We start from the raw sequence: 23,369 nt of genomic DNA on the forward strand, positions 1-23,369 counted from the left end.
CACAGCTGCAGGAGGCCAGTCGGGTACCCGGGCTAGCTGGTCACTCCTGTGCCATGCCTCACAGCTTCAGGAGGCTGGCTGGGTGCCTGGGCTGCTGGCCATTTCCCTGGGCCACCCCTGCGCCACTACAGGAGGCTGGAACCTTGAGTGGGGTGACAGGGGAGGGGGAGGTGCCAGGTGTCTGGTATTTGGGGAACATTTCCCCTGGATAGTCCCCCCAAATACCATACTGTCTGGGTGAATACCAGACACCTGACAACCCTAGAGACAATCAGGATATAAATAAGAACTATTGTGTGTAAGTATCACTGAAACGTATAATGAAAACTCTATTTAAATTTGTCATTTGATTGTTGCATGCTGTTAACTTGTTTTCCTGCAGTTTTCCTACTTGCCACTTCAGTAGAAGCTTATTTGACAGTCATCGTCTTTCAAATTACTAATTTTTTTCTTCATAACTTAACTTCATAAGCTAAGTAGTAACAACTTTACTTTCCTAAGAAAAGAGAATATGGTCAAATCCACATTACTCATTCTAAGTCGCATGTTCCCCGCATTCCCCACGCAATCCTGAGTGCCGGTCACATTACCTCATTAAACAGACGCATTTCATTCGCATTTCTCCCGAATATGTGGTCACAGGTTTTCAACGGGAGTTTCACGGTGGCCGTGAACGGGCCAATGCGCAATTTATGCGGTTTTTTAAAAACCACACCCCTTCCTGTCTCTCCGGCCATTCTGAGAGTTCCTATTGGCTGATTCAACTTGCGAGTGCTCCGTAGTCTGCAAAAGACTGTTTTTGACTTCATAGCGTTGGATTTATTGATTATGCTGTTTCTGAATCAAATCTGGTAGTTTGAAAAATCATTTTGGGGTGAATCCATCCTCAGAATGGACTCGCGAAACTTCCTTTTTAACTGTTTTTTATTTTTTTTATTTTATATTGCTGTAATATCGAAATTACGAAATATCGAAATAATGACACTCCAAGGAAGTGAAACTTCAGTAAAATTCAGGCACTGAACTGTCCTTCATTGGAAATTCCCATGAAAACTTCCCACATGCTTCCAAATTTCCAAAAAAGAAACGGGAGAGAGGCATCAGTGCTGTCAGTGGGGGAAGAGAGGCATCATTATCTTCAATGATGTTTCTTTATAAGGCAAGATCGAAATAACGGAAAAGTGCGCTAAAAAAAATTTAAAAAAATGGGTGGGAAAAAAGGTCCCACCCAAAAAAGCGGTTTTCGAGCGGCTGTGTGACCGGAGGGACGCGCAAGAAAGATGGATTGGAAGCAGGAATGTGAACGAAGAGGAAAAAATCGCAGATTGGAGGCAAACGGAAGATATCCGATAAACATGCGGGTAATGGGTGAATGTGGATTCGACCTATGAGGAGATAAAAACTTCTGAAAGTGTTTAAAGGGCCCCGAAGCTTTCCGAAGCATTACGAATGCTTTGGAAAGCTTTGATTCAGGAAATCCCGAATCTTTACGGATCGGGTCCGATACGGGCATTTTTTCCTAATCAGATTCCTGAACCACACATGCCTAGTGATGAGCAGACCTGGTACTATTTGGTTTGACGCTTGGGAAAGAACAGGTTGGTGTGAGTGGAATCTTGTGAGTGAGCTTGGTGGCTAGTCAGTGAAAGTCTGTTTGTAACCACAAGCATTAAAAGGAATTTAACTCACAACTTGAGGCTTTTCATTGTCTGGAGATCTGGGCTGCTGTTCTGTTTTTTTCAAAACCATCTGTACATAACTAAATCTTTTTTATGTTTGTTTGTTAAATCTCCTACTTCAGTGGTCTCTGTATTCTTTAGGCAGAATACAAAATTTACCTCGTAACAGCAAATCTAAAGTCTTTAAACTCACTACCATAAGAACATCTAGCAACTGAGGGGAAGGTACACGTTACAAAATAAACCTAGTCCCCCAAATTATAGGAAACTGTGTGTTCCATCAGTTGGAATAAAAGGTCTCTTCGATAAATTAAAAATCTATATGGGGGGAAATGGTAGAAAAGGCTTATTTGGAAAACAGTTGATATGGCTACAACCTGAGACATTTGTACCAAGCAGTTACTCCCTAAGGCAGGTTGTGGCTGAATTTCTGAACTAGCAGGATGTGGGTGGGAACAAACTAGTACACAGGGAAAGCTGGAGAGTTGCGCTCTTCTTGGCATCATTCATGCCGTGGAAAATAACCTTTAAAGTTAAACTGGCTTGGGGTTTCAAAATGAAGTTTAACATCTTGACTATCTTGGTCTTCTGCTTCTGTATGCATCGTGGCAGCCGCAGTTGTCCAGTATCACCAGCTGCTTGAGAATCCTGCCTTTTCAGTAGAAACATGATTATTTTCCGTCTGGTCTGCCCCGCTGCATTTCTCCGGCTGCTGCTTCTGCCTGGTATTCTAAAAACAATAACAGGAGTTAATTCTCTTACATTGACAATGTCTTCGATTTTTAACTAACATTTAACATTTCAATTTGCAACTCAGGCAGGCAGGATTGAGTCAGGAAACTGGGGAAGCTGTGCCATTAATCTTAAAAAAATAGAACAAAACTTTGTTCTGATGTAAAGTTATATTTGTATTATTGTGCAAGAATACTACTAAAAGGTGTTTTGAGGCATAAAGGGTCTTGTTAAATTGATACATTACCCACTAGTTAAACAATTCCCTCAAATGTATGACTTCTCTGAGACTGGAAAATTTGAAGACAAGATTATTCAGTCAGTTTAACGCTTTTTAAAAACGCTGCTTAAAAAATACCCTTCAAAAATTCTCTGAATACCCACAACTAAAACAGAATAAAATAGCCAGTATAAAAAATTACCTGTTTAGCTCAATCAAGAATAGTATCCTGGTGTCCAGGCAGGTAGTCATCAGAAAAATTGGTTCCCCCCTCCCTCCCCTTAGACTAAATTCATTTAGTATATTTCTAGTTCTTATGGCTTTGGCAATTTGCTTGAAAGTTCACAGTTCCTAGCAATACCTGCTGCTCAAACAATCTCAGACAACTAAGGGGTGGCTCAGTAAGATTTCCAGGGGGTGTACACTAAATTTCAGTGCCCTGTATAGGTACCTGTCCTACTGCAAGGCTAGCAAAGCCAGAATAAATTATACACTATAGCCAACTAGTAAAATGAATCACAACCTATGACAAGCTCAACATATTTATTCAGTTTGCCTAATTTGTACTAGCTGCAGAATACAGTATTTTAAGTTGTTTGGGCACTCAATATTTATTTTTAATTTTTACACACAACTGTTGGGGACAGAGGCTAGTCTGATCTCTCCAGATCTTAGAAGTTAAACTGCCAAACAAGACCAAGGTCACTATGCAGAGGCAGGCAATGGCAAACTACCTCTGGTTTCCTCTCGCTTTGAGAGCTCTATGTGGTCACCATAAGTTGACTGTGACTTTATAGCACTTTTCACGATACAATAGGATTCTTTTGCAAAAGGCAGGATTGAGATGAGAACACAGAGCTGTTCGCATGTATTCGGAGTGGCTCTACGAATGGCCCTAGTGGGACTGGAGGGACTCAGGTGGTCTTTTCAGTGCAAGGCCCATTGTCAGCACACCGCTTGCAAAACCGGTCACTTGCCTCTGGGCTCATTTATATGTCTATTGTCAGCATCTCTTCCTGGACGCTCATCACCATTTAGTGCAAATTTTCACAGTTAAGGTTTGGAGAGGGACAGCTTTTCAGCATGAATTGCAGTCAGAGCTAGGCAGATCCCAAATGGCCAATGTATTGGGCAGATGGTAATTTGTATCTTTTCAAAAATGACAGCACAAATATCCCTGTTGCCCCCGCAGCCTGCTGTTTCCAACTTTGTTTGCTTTTTCAAAGAAAGCTCTTGAGTCTTACACGCATGCTATGTGGCACTACAGTGGCCTCCAATGAAGTCCTACTAATAAATCTGTGCTTTCTAAAAACAATGGATCCCACTGGGGCAATCTTTAGACTTTGTGAGAATCCAGTAAGACATAGTTAACACATTTTGGAGGTTGCAGTACATATTCGTGAAATTTGTTTGACTTGGTTATGCCTTTTCTGTAGAAAGCCCTGCAGAAATCTCTGTGGAAATGGCACTCTGTATTGGTCGTTACTGGAATAAAATTCACTGCAGTTATAACTTAGCCTCCAGGTTATAATACCCCTCCTCTTCCCACATCGCTGTTGCTTTATTGCAGCACAACACACATTAATCATTACTAGCCGGGTGATATGGGAAATTAGGGTGCTAAAATTATATTCAATAACTTCCAGATGTCATTCTCAGAACTGTGTATTTTTACTATATTTGTAGAGTGGGGTGTGTGGAGGAATGCTCTATTTTCTCATGGGAGAAATGCTATTTAACAGCAGCCATACACATATCCACCATCTTCATGAACAAGAGAACAGGTTAGGACAATTCAGATGTCAATTGCAGGGTACATTTACCAAGGGTCAAGTTATATTGTCGAAGGCTTTCCCGGCCGGAGAACGATGGTTGTTGTGGATTTTCCAGGCTGTATTGCCGTGGTCTTGGCATTGTAGTTCCTGACGTTTCCCCAGCAGCTGTGGCTGGCATCTTCAGAGGTGTAGCACCAAAAGACAGAGATCTCTCAGTGTCAAAGATCTCTCTCAGACACTGAGAGATCTCTGTCTTTCGGTGCCACACGTCTGAAGATGCCAGCCACAGCTGCTGGCAAAATGTCAGGAACTACAATGCCAAGACCACGGCGATACAGCCCGGAAAATCCACAACAACCAACAGTCAAGTTCTATGTTTTTAAAGGGTTGGGTCTAGGCTTCCCAGACCTAACTCAGGTTCCCTGCAGCCACACAGCAGCTTTGGGGACAGCCCAAACACCCTCAGAATACCACCATAGGAGAAGAAGCAGTTTGTGTCAAAATAGCATGAGGGGAGGCTGTTGCCCTGTTCTTACTGCTTCATGTGCACAGAATACTCCACGCAGATCTGCAAAAACAGAGACCCTCCCTGCTTGCTCTTTTGGAAATGGCTTGAAGGAAGAAGGAGCCATTCCTCCCCCCCGCGATGGTGTTTTGAGGCTGTTTGGGTTCTTCTTTATTTTTAACAGCCGTTCCCCACTGTTCCTGTGTGGTTGCAGGGAGCCCAAGTTGGGCCTGGGGAACACAGACCTGACTCTTTGAAAACCTGCGCATCTAGCTTGACCCCAAGTCTACCTCACTAACTGAATGCCAACTGTGAGCAGAACCACAAGTGACAAAAGGCACAGATTGGACACTTGTCAGCTTCCCTCAAGTTTTGATGGGAAATGTAGGCAGCTTGGCGGAATGTTGGACAAGTGACAGTTGAAAAGTCCATTGGACAGCAGTCAGAGAGCCAAGCTGCACGACCAGGATGCCTACATTTCCCATCAAAACTTGAGGGAAGCAGACAAGTGTCCAACCTGTGCCTTTTGTCACTTGTGGTTCTGCTCTGTGTCATAGCTGACTTGGATGCCAAGTGGACGGTCTTTCTTCTCCCTAGGAATGCTGTGTCTGGGAAATTTCTGGTGCTTTGGGGGTGGTGCCTGGAGAGGGTAGAGTTTGGAATGGGGAGTGAGCTCAATGGGGATGTGATGCTGTAGAATCCTTGCTCTCCAAAACTACCATTTCCTCCATGGGGCTGCCCTCTGGAGTCTGGTGAACAGCTGTAGTTCTGAGAGAATTCCATGCCCCACCTGGAGGTTGGTAACCCTCCTTCTTCCAATTTCTTTCTTACAAAGTCATTGCAGTTCTTTGGGTCCTATGACTGGAATGAAGGTAGACAATCATGGTGGGCCTTGGCTGTGCTACAGATTAATAGACATATGGAGCTGTGCAAATTAAGTCAGTAGATTCACCAAAGCTTTTCTCAGTAGCCCCAGCTATGTACTTGATTATGTTAGTAGGGTTGTAATGAAAATACTTCTCCTGCCATTCATCTACGCAGAGCTTTTAGGTGATTAATTAAAAAGTGAACCACGGGCAAGTTACAACATGCTTACGGTGACATTACTGTTTGAGCAAGGCAGCTGAGCTTTAAACGTGCTTAGGATAGCCAAAGGGAATCATGCCCATCAAATTGAAACAGAAGGCTGTATAAAATCATATGCAAGAGTGTAAGCGGCTGCTAGTGTAAGTGATCCTTCCTTGAGCCATAATTATGCATCTGATTGGAGAAAGAAAAATTGTTGCCTTTCATGAATGCTGGAAAAAGCATTTTCTACGAAAGGTGTCTATTTTATTTATTTTTAATTTATTTATGGGTCCAACATGAATACCCACCTGAAATTATTTATTTACATTATTTATCATCTTCCTTTCTCACTGAAACTCAAGGCAGATTACACAGTATGAGTTAGTACTTTCAATTTCAAGGACATTTCAATAAACAATGCAATAGAGTATATAATTGCAAATTTGCAAAGATTTAAAATTAGCCGAAACCCAATACAGAGTTGAAGAAATGCTGAAACAGAGTTTAAGCAGTTATAAGGCTGACATATTAAACAACATAGAACTACCCAGTAGGATCATACTTCAAGCAACAGATAAAAGGGGAAATCCACTAGTTGCTTGTTTGGGAGGGAAAAGCACAGGATGTGCCTTTTCAAATAACAATTTTTTGCAGGTTTTGCATAGTAGCTGGTACATGGTTTGGCAACGGACAAGTAAGCTGATAAAGCAATGATGGTTTTGTTTTGATGTTGAGTGGACTTAGCTGGAGATGATGATACATCGCGTAATGCTAGAGGGGCAGGGGTATGCTTTATATTGTGCATATTTACACATGGAAGTGTAAGAATGTAATAGGCTGTCAATAACTTAAAGATCAGCATTTTGGACTAGTTCACCAATGACTTGGTAGGGCACCAAACAGGTTTTTTTTCCAATTCACAAGCTGGTCTATGTTAACATTCAGTGTTGTTACTTTTAATAGTTCCATTTCAGTATTGATGAGCACTTTTGGAATCTCTGTGTCCCTGAGAGCTTGTTTTCTTGAACCCACTGACTATTTGCCTTCCTCTTTGATAAGGAACTACATTCCAGTAGTTAGATGCCTTTGCTCTCGCTTACCAACTTTCCTCATAAATGAAATGGTCAATGCTCCCTAACAAGGGTATCTAGCACAAACTCTGAGTAAACAAGCTTGTGTATAAATGAGCACACAGACAGGGAATAGAAATGAGCAACTGAGATGGAAAAACGTACTAAATTCGGGCTGAGCCAGGGTTCCTCTATCTCCTTATAATACCTTTCCTCAAACATTGTTTTCTTACCATATCATGTGGTCTTTATGCATCTCCTGAGGCCTTATGGCTACAACCTACGCATACCTGAATCCTCTCCTGGTGAAGAACGTTATTGTCTTTTTCCTGGTTTCTGCATCAGGAGGAAAATGTGTTTGCTGAGCTATAGTTGGTTGCTACAGGAACATGCCCTGATGCTCAGCCAACTCCCATGTTAACTTTAGCAGGTTTTTAAAGCAAAATTTTCCTAATTCTTCTCTGAAGTCATGAGCATTATGCCCTTTTTTCTTTCAAAAGAGAGCACATATAATTCTGGTAAGTATCCTGTGTGTTCATAGAACAGCTCTAGACATTGATCATCAGCTGGCCTGAACTTTGAATGTAATAAGCAAACAGTCACTATCATGTAAGTTATACTTGGAAAAAAAGACTGCCCTTTCACTGGCTATGGAGGCCCTCAGTTGCTGATTGCTCAGCATTTGATGCTTGATTGCATGCACACATACTGAGCTTTGTGTAGTGGGTAGGCCGCATAGTTTTGAAGCAGGGAACGAACTGAATACTACCATCTGGTCTCAAATGTAGCATTCTTGAGCAAGGTTATTGAACACGGGGTGGCCAGCAAACTTCAGAGATTCCTAAATGAAGCAGATTGTTTGGATCCATTCCAGGCTGGTTTCAGCCCTGGTTATGAAACTGAAATAGCCTTGGTTGCCCTAGAGGATGACGTGTGGGAGATGGATGGGGTGTACAACCCTGTTAATTCTCTTGGACTTCTTGGCAGTTTTTGATACCATCTATCATGATATCCTTCTTTGACTCTCCTGTTAAGATTGGAACGGAGAGGCACTGTTCTGCATTGATTCCAGTCCTACTTTGAAGGTAGATTTTTGAGTGTGGTGTTGGGAGACTATTGCTCGGCCCTTTGGCCTCTGACCTACAGGGTTCCCCATGCTTTTCCACATTTATGTAAAGCCACTGGGAGAGGTTTGTCTGAAGACTTGAGCCAAGTTGCCCCTGTTATGCCCATGACACTTGGCTCTATCTCACACTTCCAGCAGATCCCAGGGAGACTGTAGAAACTCTGAAGAGATGCCTGGAGGCCGTTTTGGAATGGATGAGGGTTAATAAACTGAAATTTAATTCTGAAAAGTGAAGGTGCTACTGGTTGGGAGAAGGTGTGACCCAGGAAATGGGGTATCTCCTATTCTGGATGGGATAGCACTCCCCCTAAAGGAGCAGGTTCATAGCTTGAGGGTGCTCCTGGCTCTGGGCTTCCTGTTGGATAAATGGGGGGTGGTGGTTTTTACCAGCTTTGGCTGGTGAGCCAGCTGTAGCCCATCCTATGTGGGAGGATCTTGCCACTATGGTACATGACCTGGTAACACCTTTACTGGATTATTGCAATGCACTGTACATGGGGATGCCTTTGAAGACCATCTGGAAGCTATAGTTGTTTCAGAATGCTGCAGCCAGTATGTTGACTGAAGTGGATCGTAGAGACCACATCACTCCAGTCTTGTTCCATCTACGCTGGCTCCCAGTTTGTTTCGAGGTCCAGTTCATGGTGCTAGTATTGACCATTAAAACCCTGTATGGTTTGTGACCAGCATACCTCAAGTGCCATGTTCTCCAATATGAATCTATCCATCCCCTCCAGTAAATCTTCAGAGGTCCTGCTTTGGGTGCCCTGCAGCTAGAGGTGTGCGATCCAGGTTGCTGGACAAGCCTCCCCCCCCACTTGCTTAAGTAAAGGATTCTCCTTAGGAACTCTCGAGTTTGGCATTGGTTCCCTTTGGTTCTATTGAGCTTTGTTGATTCAACTTGCATTTGGGAGGGACTAGCTTTTGGCCAGGGGTTGCCTAAGCTAAAGGTTTCCCTTTGCTTGGAAAGCCATGGAAATGTTTCCCCCATAGGAAACAGTGGAGAGTGGCTGGGGGCACCTTGTTTAGGGACCCATAGAACTGGACTCTGGTGTCCAGTGTTCCTGAAACTTGGGGGGGGGGGTCTTTAATTGACAATCAGGAGTAGATTCTCTGCAAATTTGGTGGAATTTTTCTTGAAAAATGCTCCTCCCCAGCTCTTTAGGAAATAATGGCTGGATAAATCCTGGATTCTCTAACCTGGATCAGAGACGCTGACCTGGATTTCAGGAGTATTGATTTTTTGTTTGTTTGTTATCCCTGAAGCCCAGATCCCCCTGGATATTTTTTGTTGACTAACTAAAGGCCAGTTAACCAAGTGTAGAGAGGAAGCTTTTGTGATCCCTGCAAGTGATAAGCAAAATGAGCAGAGACTAGTACTTCAGTACTTACTTTTTACTTTCTCTTACTTTTCCCTAAACAAATTAAAAGCATGTATATGGGACAAAGTAAAGGAATGCATTCAGAAATACTATGGCGCTAACCCGCTTCTCTACCCTGGCTGGCCCAGTCATTGAGAATGTTGGAACTGGTGTGCATATGCGTGCAATATATATGCACACACACATACAACTGTACATGTAATGCGTCTTCCAACTCTCCATCTTGGTAAGTCAGTGTGAACGGCACAAACAAGTTGTTTCTTTCTACTCAATTCTTTTTTAAAGGATCTAATAGCAAAGATTGTCAGAGCTGGCCATTTCCTCTTTGTCTGTTTATTATTGATTAACTTCCACTATTTGTAAATCACCTTCTCCATACCCAAAGCGATACACAAAAACATAATGTAGAATAAAAGGTAGCAATAAAACCCTTAGCTTTAGAACAACATGAAAGAATTACAAGGATATGAAATACAATCTGAGATCCATAACACATACAAATTGTATCAGAACCAGGTGCTGCTAAAAGCTTGATGGAAAAGATAAAGTTGTTGCCTGCCTCCTGGAACCCATTAATGTTGCGCTAGGACAAGCTGACTTGGCAAGGACACTTTGTCATTCCCATCCATAGCAGAAAAGATGGAATGCTCACCATTTCCCTCGAGAGGGCTGTTATGGTAGAGGAATGCAGCAGGATACTCTGATGAACTCATAAGAGGCTCTAGTCCCCAGATAGGTCACCTTCTTTCCTGGGAATGAAGCCATAAACTCCTTGGATTTCTGACTGGGAGGAGATGGCTTTTCTTTGAAGATACAAATGGGTAGCATGGAGATGACCATTTGTCCACCTGCTAGAAAGAAGCAAGATGGATTTCTTTTATGGATAACCTGAGTTAGGGTAATAAAATTTGAGGACATGACCTTGATATGATTGGAGAAAGGTTCAGGGCAAGACGCATAGGAACTTAAACTCAGTTCCAGGATAGGTCAGGGAGAACCCCTCCAAGCTGGGTGAGTAAGAGTTAAAAAGCTTAACACACTTTGTGGAAGCAGGCAAGCCAAGGACCCAGGAAAGTGGGGACAAATGACGTGAAGTCGGCATTAACCAGCCTCTGTTACAAAGTTCCAGTTTAGCTTGTGTCCGTTCTCATATGCCGTAGTGAATACGGATCTATGTTAATAAATAAAGATCTCTTTTTTCTTATAAAGATCTCTGTGTGAAAAGATCTCACCCAGTACTCCTGGCTGCTTGTCCAAAAACACCTGACTGGGCTAAGGTCAGTTAGCAGGCAAGGGAAGGGTGAGTGTAGCAGCTCATAGATGCACACACAGCCTGTATCTACACCTCAAATCGGGGATGGTGAAAGAAAGGGTATATTTTAAGTGGTAGCAGATACCCAAATATGACCAGAGGGAAGGACAAGGGGAGAGAGCCAAGCCATCTCTCTCACACACATGCAAATTCCCCTCAGCCTCTTGGGTACTTTCAGGCCAGGAGACCATTGCAAGGAGTACCTGGGCAAGACTTGCCCAGATGATCTTCATTGCTCCAATTGTGGCATGGAGAGGCATATGGTAAAAGGATTTGGTTTCGTTTTCTCGGCCATGTCGGACGCTCCTCTCCGAGAGGAAGCGCCCGAGCAGCCTGACCGGGCGGCTGATCTGCAAATATTAGCCCCCAGGACTCCCAGTGAGGGAGGCAGGGTCCGGGACGCGGCGGGAAGAGCCCCCTGAAATGATGCGGGGGGTAAATTGCCCGTTTGTCCCTATGGAGGCCGGCAGACGTGCGCGGCACCTCGAGTGCTGCCGGGCCATGGAAAACGGCAAAGAGCAGAACTAGGCGGAAGCCTGTAAGTAAGCGAATCCCTTCTGTTATTACAAGTGCACGCGAAGGAGTGGTGGGATCTGTAGCTAAGAAGGCTCGTTTTTCCCCCTCGCTGAGTTTCAGAATTTGGTCGGCGGTCCCCCCCCCCTAAAATGGCAGCGAAAAAGCAGAGTCCCGCTTTGGGCAAGTCAATCTCGGCTGCCCTGCAGGGGAAAGGAGAGTCGCTCGAGGACTTGGTGAAGAGGTCGGTTATCGAAGCCATAAAGCCCTTTGTTGACAAGCTGAATGAAACAGATCAAAGGGTGGGCTTAATTGAGAGCGAAGTGAAAACCATTAAGGAAGCAGCGGGGGGGGGCAGAGAAGTCTGCTCGGGAAAATGCGTCACTCGTGAGGTCAACGAATAAAGAGTTAAAGCTGGTGGAGAACCAGCTGATCGGGCTACAAGTGGAACGAACACAGACAATTTTGCGCCTCCAGAATGTGAAAGAGGAGGAAAATGAGGATTTATGGGGTCTGGCCTCAGAACTATGGGCGACACCCGCGAGGGCAACTAAAGAAGAGGTAAAAAGCGCCATTTTGGAAGTCCGTCGGGCTTCTTCAAAATATGCAACGAAGCGTCAGCTGCCTCGCGAGATCATCATTGATTTTTCATCTAAGAGGATCTGAGACACTATCCTATACAACTCATACAATGCGGATCTGGACTTTCTGGGTAATAAAGTTAAGATACTGAAGGACGTCCCATTTTTAGTTCGGAAAAGAAGATTTAAGTATAAAAAGTTCGCAGCTCTTCTGAGGGAACGTGGAATAAAGTATAAATGGCTATTTCCGGAAGGTATCTGGTTTAGTTACAAAGATCAAGCTTACAAGATAATATCAGAAGATCAACTAAGGGATTTTGAGGACAAAAATCAAGAATTTCAGCAAGACACCAAGCAAGAAGAAAAGGATTTGAAGTATGAAGGGGGGGGGGGAGGGAACGAGCACTGTGGTTGCAGTTGCTCAGAGAGAACTGCGTCCGAGGCCCGGGGGGGGGGAAGACTTAATTTGGATTGTAATCTGTATTTTGCAAGGTCAACCACTCCATCAATATCTTACAAAGTTTTAATTTTTTAATAATGGCAGTATGAAGGGAAAGCATTATTTGTAGTGTAGTGTTGTTATATGTTGCTGTTTTTTTTCTTTCCTTCCCCTGCCCCCCTTCTTTCCCTCTATATTGTTAGTTAATGTAGGTAATAAAAAAAAAGAGAGAGAGAGAGGCATATGGTAAAAGGTTCAGACCAGGAATGGGGATATCTCCTGCTCTGGACGTGGTTGTACACTTCCCAAAAGAGTGGGTAAGTTAGGAGGTGCTGCAGGTCTCCTGTTGGATAAATGGGGCAGCAGTGGCCAAGGACGCCTTTTGATAGGTCTGGCTGGTGGCCCTTTCTGCAAATGGTGGGGGGTGGATCTTGCCACTGTGGTATATCCTCTGGTGACACCTTGATTAATTACTGTAATGTGGGGCTCAGTGGGGGCTGCCCTAGAAGACTATCCAGAAGCTACAGTTGGTACAGAATACTGCAGCCAAAATGCTGACTGGAGTGGGTTGTAAGGGCCATATCATTCCAGTCTTGTTTTATCTGTAATGGCTCCAAATTTGCTTCTGGGCCCAATTAATGGTGCTGGTATTGACCTTTAAAGCCCTATATGATTTGGGACCAGCGTACCTTAAGGACCACTTTTTTCCATATGAACCTATCTGTCCACTCCAGTCATCTTTGGAGGCCCTGCTTTGGGTGCCCCACCATCTGAGGCTATATGGGTAGCAACCAAAGAAAGGCTTCAGTTGTACCACCAGAACTTTGGAACTCCTTCCATAGGGAGATACATTTGTCTCCCTCTGTCACTGTCTTCCGCCAGCAGGTGAAGACCTGTTTTTCTGTTTGGCATACCCCTAGTAAACTCTTATTGGACCTTCTCCCTGGTTGTGTGTGTTTATATGTCTCTCTCAATATTTTTGTATTTATATATACATTTTAAATTATATGTTAATGTTTTAATATCTGTTGTTTGTCACTTTGGGGAACCTCTTTTGATTGAAAGCAGCATATAAATGATGGTTGTTGGGGGTTTTCCGGGCTGTATTGCCGTGGTCTTGGCATTGTAGTTCCTGACGTTTCGCCAGCAGCTGTGGCTGGCATCTTCAGAGGTGTAGCACCAAAAGACAGAGATCTCTCAGTGTCACAGTGTGGAAAAGATGTAGGTCATTTGTATCTACTCAGGAGGGGTGGGGTTGAGCTGAGTCATTCTGTAAGAGTTTCCCAGGGTGTGGAATGCTAATGGCGGGAGGCTTCACTGTATCCTGAGGAGGTTCTTTTGCATATGGATTGGTGCTTGATGTGCTAATCTTCTCTGCAGGGCTATTGTCGGGTGTGGAGTGTTTTGTTGGCCTGGTGTTTTTCAGAACTGGAGCCCATGCTCTGTTCATTCTTAAGGTTTCTTCCCTAAGATATTGAGCCTGTGTGGCATAGCAGGCATAGTGCTGGACCAGGATCTGGGAGATCGACATTCAGATCCCTGCTATGCCATGAAATTTGCAGCTGTAAGTCTCTGCTTAATCTATCCCACAGCATTACTGTAGGGATAACATGGAAAATGCAGGAGGCATGCATATTACTTTGAACCTCTTGGAGGAAGGGAGGAGTAAAAATGTGCAAGGTAGACATTTTCTGCTTTTAACTTGAATTCAACCAGCCTGCATTACTTTCTGACTTCATGTGTGTGTGGTAGGAGTTAAAACCACAATCGTTCTTCAGTGACCTCCAGAACAATAATAATAAAAAATACAACAAAACCTCTGACTGTTGCTGTGGGCTTGTGTGAAGGTTTGGAGAAGCAGGACTGTTTCCTGTAAACATTTGCTTTGCTTTAGCTTCCTGCAGATGGACTTTACATGTAAACTCCTCCACATGCTGCAGCTGTCAGAGTCTTGCTATACAAGCATGATGCTTTTATACAGAACGAGTGTGGTGCTATGTTGTTGAGATTACTAGAAAGGATATAGATCCAGAGGAGTTAGCCATGTTAGTCTGTAGTAGCAAAATAGAAAAGAGTCCAGTAGCACCTTTAAGATTAACCAGCTTTACTGTAGCATAAGCTTTCGAGAACCACAGTGCTCTTTGTCAGATGCATCTGATGAAGAGAACTGTGGTTCTCGAAAGCTTATGCTACAATAAAGTTGGTTAGTCTTAAAGGTGCTACTGGACTCTTTTCTAGAAAGGCTGTGTACTGTACTGGGGACTAGAAGGCTGTTACCAGTTTAGGTAATTACTGTTGGAGCCAGTAGTCCATGCAGACAGACATATCTATGTGTTCAGTGATAAAAGTCTGTAGTACTGTGGCAACTTACCTGAGTGGTGCTTGCAGTATAGATGAGTGCAGGATCGATAAAAAAAATGTACTGATAATACTAGTGCTGCTTTTTCCCCATATATGTAATTAGAGGGACTGATAGATAAATCTTTGTCTTAAGCAGCCCAATGCCTACTTTTTAATTCTACTGCCCAACCACTGTTTCTTTCTTAAGAACACCATAATTGGGCTGGTAAATTATTACTTCGTATTGCACAGAATGAGTGGTTTTTATTTCACAAGAGCAGAGAAGTCATCATCATTATCTCTTCACAGATAAAAGATATGAAGGTGGGAATGTATTTGCTATGATCATGCAGTGAGTCTCAGACTGAGCTGAGTTTTGAACTTTGATATTTTAATCCCAAATCCAAAGTGTAACTGCTGGGGCTCACCTTTTCTGGCTAACTAATATAGTCTAGACAAATTGGTTAAATGCTGGATAGCTAATACAAAATGCAGCAAATTTAGAAGAATGTATTCCAGAAGTAGAAGTCAGAGAAGTGAGCCTATGGCAATAATACTTTGTGGTTTTCTTGCAAGTAAGTTCCATTAAAATTGATGGGGATGTTCTTCTCATTGAACAAGCTAATTCCAATAAAGATTATAGGATTTAAGCAAGCGTCGCATTGCTTTTAAGGGGTGAAAGTATATTTCCCCAGGACTGAAACTAACTAATAATAATAGTGTTACATTGTATATTATTATCATGGCATCTTCAGCTTGTTGACAGACAAGAAGATATCAAATGGCCACTGAATATTTAAAGCTGTTTCCCCAGTTTAATTTGCTAATACCGCCAATCATGCTTATTTGTCATTTATTCTGCAGGTCCTGTGCCTATGAATGAGTGTGTGTTATCACCGGTCAACAACTCCCACCCTGTTCAAGCCTTGCTAGAGAGCTTTACAGTCTTATCTGGTTGTGCAAGTCAAGGAACTGCTGGGTTACCACAAGAAGTCCATGTCCTCAATCTGAGAAGTCCTGAAGAAGGCATTGGCCACCATGAAAGAGAGGTAAAGGAGAAGTCCTGCTGTAGGGTTGGTTGACCTTTGTGGAGTGGGGTATGGCGCTTCAGACAAATTTGCCTCCATAATTGTATGGTAGGTAGTGGGGATAGGTTGAAGTGTATTGGAGGCTATGACGTAAGCCCCACTCACTCCCCACTGTGAGGCAGATTTTCCCTCCAAAATGGTCAAGATTGCTTGCTGTGGCTGGGCAGCCTCTGGTAGTGTAGCTCTGGGTATAATCTTAAATTCCTTTTGTCCCACACTTTAAAACACACACACACCCATCCCCACCCCCACCCCCACCCACACACACCCCACTCAAATATTTGGTAGGGGAAAAGCGAGAGCCCACGTCTTATTTAAATGAAATGGTACTACAGGTTAAGTAAAGTTTAAAAGGAAACAGCAGGTTTATTAAACAGGCCGGGTTGGTATATAGGTAAGTAGGGAAAGTAAAACTGAGGTAAATTTTGATTGTAGAGCAGAATACTTCACAAGCATTAGGCACAATCTTCTTAAAGCTTAGTTTCAGTAACAGATCTTAAACGTGAAAGGTTGGTAGCTGCAGACCTAGGTTACTTTAACAAGGTTCCTTCATAAGTTTCACTTTACAGCTTAGGTGTTCAGACTTCAATACAGCACTCTTTTTTCCTTTATACCAGACTTAGGCTCCTCCTTGGGGGCAAAACTCCTTTTTTAGACACTGACAGGAATTAATTCTTCTCCCAAAGGCATAACCTGATCTCTTGGCTGAAGGAGAGTCTCCTTTCACTACCCGCTTCTTTGCCAACAACACATCTCCAGTTCTGCGTAAATCAGTGCCTTCATACTTAAGTACTTAAACTAAAGTCTTCTTTAAACCTAAAGCTGTTCCAGTTAGGGCAAACTTTTTCCTTTCCTCACACAGAGGTTACTAGACTGACCCTCCTTGTCAGAGTCCAAACTTCAACTCTTCCAACAATTCTGTCAGCACCAATTCTTACCTTCTCCCTGGCCAATCACAGAGAGAGAAGAATAGCCTGTCAATCATTCTCCCTTCAGGCATTTTTAACCCTTTCCCTTCCACTGTCTGGGAGCTGCACTTAGTAAACCTTTCATTTAAAAGCCCATTCTGTCACAGAGGCTTTTACTATGACAAAGGATTCTGGGCTGCACCTCGCAAAGGCATACTGCCTCTTAAACCAGGCCTCAGCAGATATCCTAATCTGTTATGTGGTTGATTGTTAAAATATTTGAATGAGGGATTCTGTCTTGAAAAATTAAGGGGTAAACTATACATTACATGCAAATTTGTATAAGATAGCCCTTTTTTATTAAAATGAGAAGCTTATTTGGGTGTGGGAAGTTTAGAGCAGAAAAGAGGCAGAGGAGATGAGCTGAACTCTTTCATTGCTTGTCCTCTCTAGAATTATGTGTCCAGACTCAGGAGGAAAAAGCAATTTGGACAGTAAAAATAATAACATTTGCATGTTGTGTGTAGTTAGCTGCTTAGTTAGCTACTTAACCTAAATAGTCAACATATATTTGGCACTCATCTTACTGCTCTTTAGTTTTCCAGAACAATTGGTATATCTCTAATAAGTTTAACTGTATTTAAAATGTGAGAGAAGAAAAGAGAATAAGTAACATAATTTTAACTGCGAGGAAGATCATGCTTTCTGCAAAGCCTGCTTAAGGAAAATGTGTTGTAAATTATCCTCAGTACTCTTGGAAATTTGCCATCACCACTATAAACAAACATTTAAGTTCATATTCTTTTAGTCTTGGTAGTGTGCCTTCAGTTCTTAACTGGTGTGGAATTTAGTTCAGATAGCAAATGTTGCTGACTTCAGTAGCACTTGAGCACTGCGTAAATGACTTATTAATAAATATCTCACATTGAAGGGCTTGAAACAGAACATTTGTTCTAGTTGCTATGAAAGGTGCAACACAAAGGAGAGGAGAAGAAATGTTGTAATGTTAACTTGTGTAGTATTCTGAAAACAGACCAAAGCAGGGTGATGGTGAGAGAAGAGGAGAAACAATTCATGACATCACAGCATTTGTGCTCTAGAAATTATCTGAATGTAAGAGTTTGGAAATGTGGAGACCCATCTGGGAGAAAGAGCAGAATTCTCAACAATCCATTCTGGTAGCATTGATCCTGGTCCTGGAGCACATCATAGTACATCCCATTGGTTCCAAGTGTGTTTAGCATCATAGCCTTTAGTATGGGGAGCTTTACCAGTGCCATTCCACAAATAAATGTATCAAATTGTTGTTATAGGGATGTTTCTCTGGTGCTGCAGAATTTGCCCGCAGAAATGTAGATGTAATCCTTGTTTAGAATCTCTGTTACTGGGAAAGATACAGCCCCCAGTTTGTTAAGGAGATCAGATCTGAATGTAACAACGAATTGGAGTTAGATTGAAAAGTTCCTAAACCAGATAGTCTTCAGTTGCTGCTAGGCACACGAGGGGCAGAAGCTTGCTTGTCTGACTCCTTCCTGGCTTTTTAACGTTCTGTAAGTCTTTAAGAGGCTATTAGACCGTTGAGATAATGGGTATTTGGATTTTCAGTTAGGTTTGGATTTTCAGTTAGGTTTTGGATTTTCAGTTAGGTTTTGGATTTTTTGTTTCAATAGCTTTAATTTTTTAATCTTTCTATAATCTTTAAAAAAAACCCTGTAAGTCACTGCAGAAGTCCCCATGGGCAAAGTCAGTGGGATATGAATTTTAGTATAAAATGAAAGAGCAACATCAGCAGTGAGCAGGATTATTTCTGACTTCTTTCAAAAAGCAGATGAACACTGGCCAGCGTAGTTAGTGAGAGTCGGGTATGCTTAGGCCTGCCTGTCAGTTTGCTGGGTGGAAGCTCAAAGTGTCCTCCTCAGGAAATGCAGTCGTGCTATTACTGTATTTCACAACTACTCTCCTGGATACTTTAATGTTCAGAGAAATCTACTCCGGTTACATTTCACTCTCTGCAGTACAAATATTTTTGTGAATATTCAGCGATAAACCACTGGTAGAGTTCAAACACAGTGCTCAGGTGATGTGGTTACTATCGATTACTTACTCTTTCTGTGGCAAAATATATGAGGGCAGTACTTAAATATCAGAGAAATAACATTAAGTAATGTTAAGACAGACAGATAAAGAGAGAATTCAAGCGCAAGGCAGCTGCCTTGCTTCATAGGCTTCACCTAAGCTGACTATTTTCCAAGGAAAGGTTTCGAAATCTGTCTTTCCTGTGTTTTTCAGAACGTCATCTAGCGGCCTCTTGTGTACTGTTGTGCAGCATGTTCAGCATCCGCAATCTCGTTTATTTCCTGCATCCTTCTAAAAAGCGGGTGGTTAGAGATAGCTGCTGAGAAAATGAACAGGAAGCAGGAGAAAGGCTTGCTGGCGACACTGGAGAGCATAGGAGTGTAAACAACTAGATTTTTTTGCTTATAGGATATACGTTTGAAAACAAAGCAGAGCAAAGGTTATCTTTACCCTCATTGTGAAATGGGAGGCTTAGTGCCCAGTTGTGTCAAGGCAAGTCATGCTCTCCATCACCTCACATTGAGAGCAGAATTGATTCATCAGTAAGGATGTTTCCTGCCATTCCATTTAGAAATATATATGCTCACTGCACACCGCTTCCAAGAGCTTGGAATATAAATAATTTTTTTTTGGTTCCTTTTTGCTTGTGCATTGTGGCTGACGTTGAAAGATACGGCAAAGAAACTCATATGTGACCTAGGTGATCACAAGGGCATGGTGTAGAAGATCTTATTAAAAATAAATTTTGCCTGTCTTCATGCTAGAAGTGTGTGTTTTGTTTCTTAAACTTGTCACATTATGGGTTCTGTTAAATTACATATGCCTTACATGCTGAGAGGGAGTGCAAATAAATGCCTTCTTGCAGCAAATCCCTCATAGGCTTCATGCATTAAACATTCTACTACAGTTCCCCTAGTTCTCATAAATATACAACATATTATGGTTACATTTTTGACACACTCTGAGAATGTGTAGAAAACAGAGTCTCTCTCGCATAACCACTCAGAGGGGGTCCATTCGTTTAATCTGTTTTCAAGCTTGCTAAGGTTAATGAAAATTATTTATCCACAGACAACTGAATATTACTGAGAAAAAGAGGTTAAAATGGTTTGAAAACATATTGTAGTTGGAATGTTTTCATTGCTGTCCTAGAAATGTTTGCTAGTTAAAGTTATTAAAACTGTACTAAATGGAAATAAAATGGAACAGTATAACCATTTTTATGATCAAACTCTCATTTGTTTTTGTTAATTTTAAGTTTTACTTGGGGAAAAAACTGGGGAAAAAGGAAACGTCGTTTCTTCTGCCTTGATTAGCAGTGCTGTCGCTGTTGTTTTGGGGGTTAGATCCAAACTCATGGGACTGGAGTCAAAGGCACCATTCTTTTAATTAAAGAAGTTCTTTCATTTATGAAAGGACTTCAGTGAGTGGATGGGCTCCATTTGTGAACAGATGAGCATCTTTGGATTCCACCCCACTAGTTATTTTATTCCTGTATTGCTTACTTTGGTTCCAGGCCTTAATGATCTATCCTTCCAATAAGGGAGAATTGTGTCAATCATATTTAGTATGATTTCTCCAACCCAGATATTTCTTTACAATTAACAGAACAATGAAGAGAATAACTGGTGATGGAAAGGTTCATTAGACAGTGGAAAGGCTCCGTGCAAGCAAGTCCCAGCTTTCCTGACCATCATTTTCAGCCAGGAATGATGGGATTTGCAATTTTCTCTACTCCCTACTTCAATTTAGGAGGCAAACTACAACTTCCATAATACCCAGCAGAAGCAGATGGCAAAGAAAAGTGGGATTTTCACACTGCACTTTAAGATACTTCCAGTGAGAGACTCTTATGAATAACAATCCATTTCTAGCTAGTTTTTTTTGCCTTCACAAAGGAAAGGGGGGGTGGCTTGCAAGGTGGCCTGGTTAGCAGCAGGGGAATGGGTAAACTTATTTTCAAGCTAGGAATAGATTTGAGGAAGTCTGAACTGGACCTGATTCATAGTGAGTTAAAGAAGTTCTAATGTTGTCATTATTACTAGTTCTGGTTATGGTAAGGTAAGTATCTACCATTTTTAGGCAGAATATTGAATATCTATTTACATGCCATCCAGTGTATGAATTTTACTAAACACTTCCTTGCTTAAAAATATTACCAAGGAATATATTGAGTTAATGTGCTAGTCTAATAACGTCAGATCTGTTGACCTTTTCTCAGCAGGAGGAAGGGATTTCTGACTTCTAATCATAAACTTTTTGATTGGTTTATGTTTGCAAAGGAGTGCAATACTGTGAAAATCAGTACCAAACAAACTGGAAATTGGCACCCAAGAACATAAATAAAGCTTAGAGCACAACATTTTAAAGATGAAAGGTTTCTTCATACTTTTCATGTAGATGTATTGTTAAATCTTCCTTAATTATGGTTAGACATCTTTAATTGGTAAAAAGTAAGTTAAAAGACCCAGAGGTTCAAACACATTTTACAATCAAAATGGAAGAGGCAATAAAAAACATTGTGCTCATATGGACAGCGTTAAACAAAGCAGCGTCTGTGTGTAATTTTAATTTTTGGCAATTCAGCTTCTATTGCGTGTGCAGTTGTCTCCAGGGGCATAACAGTGCCTATCCTCATAACATCCTGTGTGAAAGATCAACAGTAGAATCATTCTGTTAAAACAGGTACGTTAGGATTAAGTGCTGGAATGCTCTTACAGTGTACAGAATTATTTTGTGTGATCTAAAACACAAGACATGTAATCTTCAAGGTGGGAAGAAGGGTTCCCTGACATGTAAAGAAGAGGGGAAAATGACAAATAATGTTTTCCCCCTCTTGAAATGCATTTCAGAACTGTAAAATATCACTACTTTTTGAAAAAAGAGACCAGTGTTCAGTAGATGTTCACAACTTGTAGCCTGATGCTTCAATTAATAGAAAAATATTCCAGTTCTCAAGTTACATACTTTGTTATATGAAGTTAGTATTTAATTAGAGAACAGTAAATATTAAGTAGAACGGGCATAGCTTTAATTTCATCAATATTTTAATTGTTCCCCAAAAGGTAAGAGCCTTAGTATATAGGATATTAGGCTTATATGTCAAGGAAATGTAAACTCCCTGAGCTTTTTGCAAGCAATACCAAACCAATATGCTGAAATGTGATGGCGCAGGAATTTCCCAGTTCCTGTCATAAAGCTACAGTGATGAGAAAAGCTGTACACTTGGAAATTCTCTCTGCCATTCAGCTGTTCATTAAATAGGATCTTCTTTCTGTGAAGGGGCTAGTAATCTTATTTAGAAAAAGGAAGTTGTTAGTGATTTAAAACACGGCTATGAAGGCAGAATGAATAGCAGACAAGACAACAGTAGTGAGCATCTGCTTTCTTACAGGTATGAAAGGCTGAACTTCCAGCCCATGGCATAGGAAGGGTCAGTTAGATAAAAGTTCAGAGCCTCCGGTATGTTTAGCCATCTCCATTATGGAAAATAGTTATTCCTGATACAAGAAGCTATCTATAATAGCATGTCTGTACAAGAGCCAGTTTGGTGTAGTGGCTAGAGCGCGGGACTCTAATCTAGAGAACCGGGTTTGATTCCCCACTCCTCCACTTGAAGCCAGCTGGGTGACCTTGGGCTAGTCACAGCTCTCTGGAACTCTCTCAGCTCCACCCACCTCACAGGGTGTTTGTTGTGGGGATAATAATGACATACTTTGTAAACCACTCTGAGTGGGTATTGTCCTGAAGGGCGGTATATAAATCGAAAGTTACTATTATTATATATTATTGAATGGCAAACTGCTGAATTGCCATCATATATGTGAAAAATGTCTAACATAATGAGGTAAATTTGCCAAAATTTCTCAAAATTACTGCTTTGGAGGGGGAAAAGAGCAGCTTGAGAGAGAGTAAAACTGGTAACCAATGAGCATAAGAGGGGCTGAAGCTAGGTTCTGTCAAACTCTGAAATGCAGATCGCTTGATAAGTTGTTCCCACCATAACGCCTTGGCAGTGTACCATAAGCCAGTATTTATCACACACTTGTTCCCTGTGGAGCTATGTGATGACAGAAGTTTATTTATTCATGTTCTCCACTGGGAAAATTTGTTTTTTGAAGCAATCAGATTCTGTACAGAATTCCTGGTTAGCACAAAAATATTGCTTATTATTTCATGATGATTCCACCATTGTCCCCCGAGAAGAAGGGGGGCTCAACTTGCATCTCCACGATGTGTTGCTATTGGTTGACTTTCCCTAGGGTGGCTATTTTGAAAACAAGCTACTTTCTGGAAAGAGAGGCTTGTGGGAGACAAGCTGATGTGACAGTGCTTCTGTTTGAGACTGGATCCGCTCTTCGCATCAGAGCTGGACAGTAATCTGCTAGATCTGTATAATCAAATGGGTTTGTCCTTCTCTTTTTTTTCTGCCTGGTTGATGCCCACTGTGAATCAGGCATCCTGGGACAGACATCCTATTTTTTCTTCTGTGTACATAAAATGGCTTTTGCTTCTTCCATTGAGATAAGGGACTATAAATCAAAATGTACAAACA

General features: G+C 41.8%; 1 protein-coding gene across 1 annotated transcript in view; it reads left to right on the plus strand.

Moving 5' to 3' along the window:
* The window catches only part of TGFBR3 (transforming growth factor beta receptor 3), a 192,840-nt gene that overhangs the window by 64,566 nt on the left and 104,905 nt on the right, over nt 1-23,369 (plus strand). Inside the window, exon 3 of the mRNA XM_054979635.1 lies at nt 15,607-15,791. Within this exon, the coding sequence (XP_054835610.1) occupies nt 15,607-15,791 (185 nt within the window). The remainder of the gene's footprint in view (nt 1-15,606; nt 15,792-23,369) is intronic.

The sequence above is a fragment of the Eublepharis macularius genome, chromosome 5 (genome assembly GCF_028583425.1).
Source record: "Eublepharis macularius isolate TG4126 chromosome 5, MPM_Emac_v1.0, whole genome shotgun sequence".
NCBI lineage: Eukaryota > Metazoa > Chordata > Lepidosauria > Squamata > Eublepharidae > Eublepharis > Eublepharis macularius.